Source organism: Lissotriton helveticus, assembly GCF_964261635.1.
Source record: "Lissotriton helveticus chromosome 1_1 unlocalized genomic scaffold, aLisHel1.1 SUPER_1_unloc_12, whole genome shotgun sequence".
NCBI classification, from domain to species: Eukaryota; Metazoa; Chordata; class Amphibia; order Caudata; family Salamandridae; genus Lissotriton; species Lissotriton helveticus.
The window spans coordinates 4,244,489-4,251,563 of record NW_027611651.1 but is presented as its reverse complement, the minus strand read 5'-3'; the positions used below and the strand labels follow the sequence as shown (position 1 = coordinate 4,251,563).

The window sequence follows — 7,075 nt, the reverse complement described above, 5'->3', positions numbered from 1 at the left end:
ACTAGACTTAAAGTTTTGGGTTTGCCAGCTTAGCTCAGAGTTCACTAGAAACTTTCTCGAATGTTCAAGGAGGACTTAACTTCCCTGATTAGACAAGAAGGGATTTAGTTTCTGACAACCATAGAACATGACAACTTTGCTCTCCCCTAATCAAGAGTATATCTCGAGAGTCGTGTGAACAAAAGGCAATTTATTTTACTCAGTCAGTACGTGCATTCTTAGTCTCATCAGAATGTAGAGAAAAGGAAGAGACGGGCGTGTTCAATAAAAAGGTGTTATTTATTGATCAGTCTCTTTTCTCATACAAGAGAAATGGATCGATGTTATTGCAATACTTATAGCTAAGTAAAGTGCATACATTAAAAGCAATAGTATAAAATAATACTGTAAAAACATTGATATGGTTTCTAAGCCATAAGATGTTTTAAAATGAATAAAATATATTACATACACATATACATTTGACTAAACGTACTCAACTGGTGTTTCTAAATACGCCTACCCCGTGTACCTGACCTAAGCCTAATACGTGGGCGGGAATAGAAAGTTACAGTTTAAGTTAAGTTTGTTTTTGCCAATTGAATAACTAAAGAATCCTCTGTGAGGGGTTATTCAGTTCTGTACCTGGAAGTTAGGATGAATGAGGAATGGTATCTCTCTCTCTGGTCTCGATATTCCAGGCGGCCTGCGAGGGCTACCCAGAAGCGCCGGTGCTGGATTTCTCGGCAGGAGAAAGCAGCGCGTCTCTCAGCGCGTCAGGAAGGCGGGGCTGCGCCAGCGGGGTCTGCTCTGCTCTTCGCTTCGGCAAGTATGGCTGCTCCGTCTCGTCACCACGCGTGTGTTTGCATAGGGCAAGATCGGTAATATTTATACCTTTTAAGGTGCCGAGATTGGCGTAAGGATGGACATAGATACGTCAATAAAGATGTCATACGACTTGCTCGTTAGCACATTCTTTTACTGAAGTTCTCGGTGAAATCAAAACAATGGCCGCAGGGTTTTGCCCAGGTTGTCATAGGTTTGATTTGTTATGAGAACTCCGTATGCCTTATCAGGGGCTGGAGGAATATCGCTTGTCTAATTAGATCGCAAGCGTTATGACCTAATCAGATAACACGTTCCTGTGCCGTAGTGTGACTGCGTCAGATAACGGTATCTGCATCATGGGGGTTTTCTGCCTCATGGGCTGACTGCTAGTTAACTTGTTGGTTTGTTAACCAGAATAGGGTCAGGAATAGGGGGATCGATTCAGAACCTATAGGAATACATGACACCCACTCCACGCTAACTATGGACATATTTACTAATCTAGGCATAGTATAACATAGTACAACATACTATAGAGTAGTGTGTATACCTTACTACCCCAAAATACATAAATGCATTTTGAAATTTTTCAAATATACGGAAGAATTGCAGACATATGTATTGTATGCACTCAAGCTGTAGAATAATGCTAAAGTAATCACGCATTTGTATACATTATTGCTTATTTGGTATATGAGAATTACACATGAAATGGCTTCTTAAATACAGAAAAAAAGTTCGAGACCATTCCATCACAGAATAAAATATTTATGAACATACCAGCGGGCAGCTAATGTCTATAAGCTATCTAAAATTAGAAATTTTAGTTCTTTAAGAATAGTTCTTACTTTAAGCAGAAGATAGTGTCCCGAAAAATATGAAAAAATATTTTGGGGCTGTTGAAAAACTTGCTGTCCGTGAACTGGAGGCAAAATTGTTCATGTGACTTTATTTTTAAAGTTGAAGGCCGAATTCAGGGAACGCCGTGTGCGAGCTTGCTCAAAAGTCTCTATTTCTGTTCTGGAGAGAACATCATATCATTTAGGCTTTCGAAAAAACTGTCAACAGCTTCCTGGGAAAGTTCCACTAACTCGGAAATAGGTGTAATCATGCATTCTTGCGCATGGTTGTCTCCATTGACATTCTGATTTGCATTACTGACAGAAGGTCGTACCTGTTCGATGCTGCTTTCATCTTGAACTTCACTACCCATCAATCGTAGTGGTGAAGCTTCCACGAATGCCGTCATCAGGATTGGTAGCCTTTGAGGGCAGCACAAAGCATGAACCTTGATCGGGCTCAACAATGTTTCTGCATCCATTGGCGCATCCGATTGTAGCGTCAGACAGGTGTCTAACACGCATTCTTCTCCGCATAGCAGACACCTCAATACAGGTAAAACACATCGTTGCCACATTGGTCGAAATGATAGAAACCAAGTCATGTTCAGGTCTCTAAGCCGGGAGAGTCCCAGGATTTTTGATATCCGGTCCCGGTATCCAATGGCTAGGATTGTTTCTTCCCTTGTCGCAAGAGTTTTGTCTGTGACATGGGTTGCCATAACGAAAAATAAGGACTAAGAATAGGATTCCTGCAATTAGTCCCAAGATCAGGGGAAGTCCGCCAAAAATCGAATGGACGAAATCTGGAAAAATACCCAGTATGGCTTTGAATGGTGTTAATGCCATCGAAAATACTGTCTTAAATACCTTTGAGACCCCATTGGTATCAGAAATATTTAAGATTTCATTCAGGATTTCCGCGAAATGTACGGGGGAATTAGTTGATAATGTATGTATCTCTGCAGTCGTCCTTGCGACTTGTAGATCATACGTTTCTTTTGATGACGAGAGCCTGGTAGGCCTCTGAAGAAGCACTGTTTTCATTCTGCTTAAAGTATCTATTCGAATAGAAGTAATTTTCAAATCGGGCCATGCCCTTGCCTCCCTGTCTGGGAAGGAGCTGGGGAACAATGAGCGTCCACAGCACTTGACCTTCGCAGTCGTAGTTACTAGATAAGGAGTCCCGGGCATAAGACTACAACATCTGCGGTCTACAATAAGAATGTAACTCCCATTATAGAGTCTTTGGAAGAATGGTTCTATTTCTGTTGCAGGTGCGCCTTGCTGGTGACATGAAAGGTTGTATGAATTCCCTTCACAGGCTCCATGCAAACTAATTCCGTTACACAGAAGTGTGCCACTTAGTGACATCGCACAATTATTGCCACTAAGAAACACTTTCTGTCCTTTATTACTGACACATGCATGTGAATAGGGCAGGTTCCAAGTTGTTTTAAGGTACCCCTTTCCCAATTTCTCGTACATGCCAGCCTGTATATAATTTTGGCAGTATTGAAACCTGAAGGTTGAGATTGGAATATTTATTATCCCATGTATTATACATTCACTGACAGGTCGTTCTGACATTGTCACTGGTAATCTTTCTAGTTTTTGAATGCTCAAGATTGTATAATCAGCACCCTTTTGTGCCATACTGATTTGTCTATCAGTAAGGTTAAAGATTTGGAATAGTGACGTTGTGTTGATTAAACGCCAAGGCACATAGCCTGAACGCAGATTTTGTAACGTCCAGCCAAGCTGTACAATAGAACGCAATTGTGACTGACCGTGTTGTAATAACAGTAAGTCCTGCGATAATATGTCGATTGCTGAAGACACAATGCTGTCCAAAGAAAAAATTCTGGAGGACAGAGTCATTAACCCATTGTCCACTACAGAAAGTGATTTTTCCAAATTAATGTGGTCAATTTCCCGTATTCTCTCTGCTGTTTCAATTTGAGTAACCTTCCAGGCCTCATTGTATGCTGCATATACAGAGGCTGCTATGAAACGCTTTTGACGCTGTTTGCGTGGTCCCAAAGTGAAATCACGCAAGTCAGCACCATCAGTAAGTAAAGTTAGGTGTTGCTTAATTTCTGTCAGTGTGGAAGTTTGTAGCCATTGAAGGCATAATTTGCCCACACTGTAGGTTGTTATTATCCCTGGGTGATGTCTTTGAGGATATCTAGGGTCTGGCCTGGTCATTTTGAACCCCTGTGTTTTGTTCAGGAATCTGTCTTGACAGTTATTAGTATCTGTGGGCCAGATCAACCATTGTTTCCAATCAGGATGTGTTCTGTTTTGGTTTAATATATGGTTTACGTCTATCTCTTCATCTGTAGAAGTGTTGCTAAACATTGTTGGCTTTGGAATAGACGGTTTATTTAAATCTTTGATTTTGGCTAGGCCAAGACAGGTGGTTTGTTGAACAGTGTCATTTAAAAATATCATTTGTTCTGGGATCATGCAGGCTCTAAACAAAGCTTCTATACCCTGTACTTGCCAATCTTTTGTACCCCAAACACTTTTCAATTCAACATTTTTGTCCCAATAATCAAATCCAAAAGTATTCATTTTTTCAAAAAAGGAATCTGAATATATCAATTTTGTGTTTGTTATCATGGTCTTGGTCCCTGTTTTGTTTGACAATTTAAAATAAAATGTTTCAGCATTACTTGTGTTAAAACCTGAAAAATATGAATATTTGTCGTAAACGGTTCTTGAGCTCCCTTTTGGAGGTGTTGCACAATGTTCCCATTGATTATAATTTAAAACATTTCTAGGTTGTCCAGATCTATGTATAAAATGGTTACCATAGTGGTTATAACAGTACATACTATCATAATTTGTAGAACCCTGCAAATAATCATGTTTGGTAAATTTAGCAGACATTACTAAGTCAGACATCATATTATTAATGCTTTCGAAGTCCCAATCATCAGCAAATGAGTTTGGTTTTTACAAAGTCACTCAAGGAGATCTTAATTTGGTGTGGATATTTCAGGATCTCAACCGGACCATAAATTTCATAGTCAGTGTTGTCCCATGCTACCCCACCCGGTATAGGATTGGCTGTGAAGTTGGCTGAAGAAAGTTCTCTTTTCTCGACGTGTGAAGATGTGTGTGGTTTGAGGATCAAGTTGATTTTCTGACTTGCTGTGTCCATTTTAGCATATTTTCCCTCAATGAAGCGTCCCAAAGTAAGTACCATGATGAGCCAAAGTATGAGGATAAATGCACCAAAACCCACCCAAAATTCAATCCATGGAGAAATCAGATATGTTTCTTTCAGTTGTTTCAAAAGTTCTTTAGCTTTATCTTTAAAGGTTTTTGATGATGGCTGTGTCTTTGATTCACTGAAGCCTTCAGAGGAATCATCGAAGTTTATGAAGTAGCCGGATGCAGTTCTGTCGATTGTTCCAATTGGTTCAGGATTTCTGTTTCTTGCATTTTCACTTGGTACTTCATTGTAGATTGGTGTGTCTCTGCTAAATGTTTTTATTTGGGTTTTCAGAGGTCTTAGTTCTATTGCATTGTTGCATAGTCCATGTTGTTCTTCTGTAGGCGTTTCGAATGTGATGAGCCTCTTCGTTAGGACCTCTGTACTGGTAGCAAACCTTGGTGTTCTGCTACTTATTGGGAGTTCACTTGGCCTACTATTTGTTATCGGCCACATGTTGTGGTTTTACCAGGTCGATGGATACAACTCGGTTCTCCTTTTTACCAGCAAGTGGCGGTAGTACAACTGATCTTGTCCCGTTGACAGACAAGACAGGAACTGCTTTTCTGTAAGAAGGCCCAAATTCCTTCTTTACCGCGATCTTCTCCCTGACTAGATCCCCGACTTTTGGAATCCAGACAGGTCTTGCTGGGACAGGTGGTGGTTCTTCAGTGGTGGTTGGCTGTTGTTTCAACTTTATGTTGCTCAGGTCTTTTCTTGTTTTGTTTAAGTCCTGCAAAATAGCCAAACGGTCTTTGATATCAAAGCTTTTTTCTTTCACCACTGAAGTCTGACTATCAATGTCAGAGATCATCATCCTAGTTCCAAATAATAATTCGTACGCACTGAATCCCTTCAGAGAATTTCTTGGCAAGTTATTGAGACTACGTTGGACACTTATTAGATGTTTGACCCACCCAGCTCCCGAACCTAATATCCTTTCCGTTATAGATTGCTTTATGCCTTGGTTTTTTCTTTACACCATCCCGTACCCTCAGGAAGGAAGTGAGAAGATTCCCGCTGGGCTATGCTCATTTGGTCATTTTTTCCCCTCAGGCTGGAGGGCTAGAGTGAAAACAATGGTCAAACGTAGCATGCTCTTAGCGTATATGCCATTTAGACTCGCAAATCTTTGTATAACAGTCCAGACGTCAGCCGAGTGCTGGTGATCTACATTATAAGTGGAAACTAGCCTGTATATGTTAATCGCAACCCTTCCTGTTTACTCTTGATTTTTTCTGGAGTAAACCGATGAGGTATTAAACTGTTTCTCTCCCCACTGCGATCTCTGTTGCAGTTTGGGCAGTTTTTTACAAACATGGTGTGACGCAGGCTCATGCCTGGCCACCAGTACCGTGATTGTAATTCTTCCAGAGAATCTTTTAGTTTGAGGTGTCTGAGACCCTCGCCCATATGTGCGTCTGCGATTAACAAGTTTCTCCTGTCCATGTTTGGAATCACTCTATCCCCCACTCCAGGGATTCGAGCAAAAGGGACGGAGTTTGCATCGATTATGTATGTATAATTGAGTGGATAGTTGATCGGTAGCGCTGAGCAGTCGCCTTTTGATGACGTTTTCACCGCCAGCACTGTTTCACCGTCAATGTATTTTAATGTACGCTTTTTTCGAACTACGGTAGCCGATTTAGTGGCTGCCGCGCTGGCTGTTTCAGCCAATGAATTCCCTGCAACGTGAACGCCATCACGCTGATGACTCAGTGAGTGTGTCACGTGAGTCTTTGGTAGTTCTTTTTGTAAAAGAGCTATTTGTTCCCAAAGCAGTTTCTGCTTTATTGTTGCATCTGTGTCATCTTTGTAACCGTTTTGAATCCATGTCTGCAAATCGCTGTTATATGATTTGACGCAGTAATATGAATCTGACACTATAAGTGTCGGGAATTCGCGATCCGCATTATCTAGCGCCATTTTCAATGCTAATATTTCAGTCTGTTGTTCTGAATTAGTTTCTACTGAGTGTGTTTTTGTTAATAGAGGTTTTAGTTTACCTCCGCACCACACTTCTTTTGTAATCCCACATGTGGGGTTGTATGCCTGTTCTCCCCAAACGGGGGGTTGAGCATGTCCGTCTGTATAGATTACACAGGCGTAGTGTCGTAAAGGCAGAATGTCGATTGGCAGAGGATATGTTTTTTCATATTCTAGATCTTCCATTTCTTCTAGTTCTGGATCAAAGTAATAGTATACT

General features: G+C 40.8%; 1 protein-coding gene across 1 annotated transcript in view; it reads right to left on the bottom strand.

Moving 5' to 3' along the window:
* Nucleotides 1-5,507: 5,507 nt before the first annotated feature.
* LOC144805498 (uncharacterized) overlaps nucleotides 5,508-7,075 on the bottom strand; it is a 45,607-nt gene continuing 44,039 nt past the window's right edge. Inside the window, exon 7 of the mRNA XM_078672043.1 lies at nucleotides 5,508-5,602. Coding sequence (XP_078528169.1) covers nucleotides 5,538-5,602 — 65 coding nt within the window. The 3' untranslated portion in view covers nucleotides 5,508-5,537. The remainder of the gene's footprint in view (nucleotides 5,603-7,075) is intronic.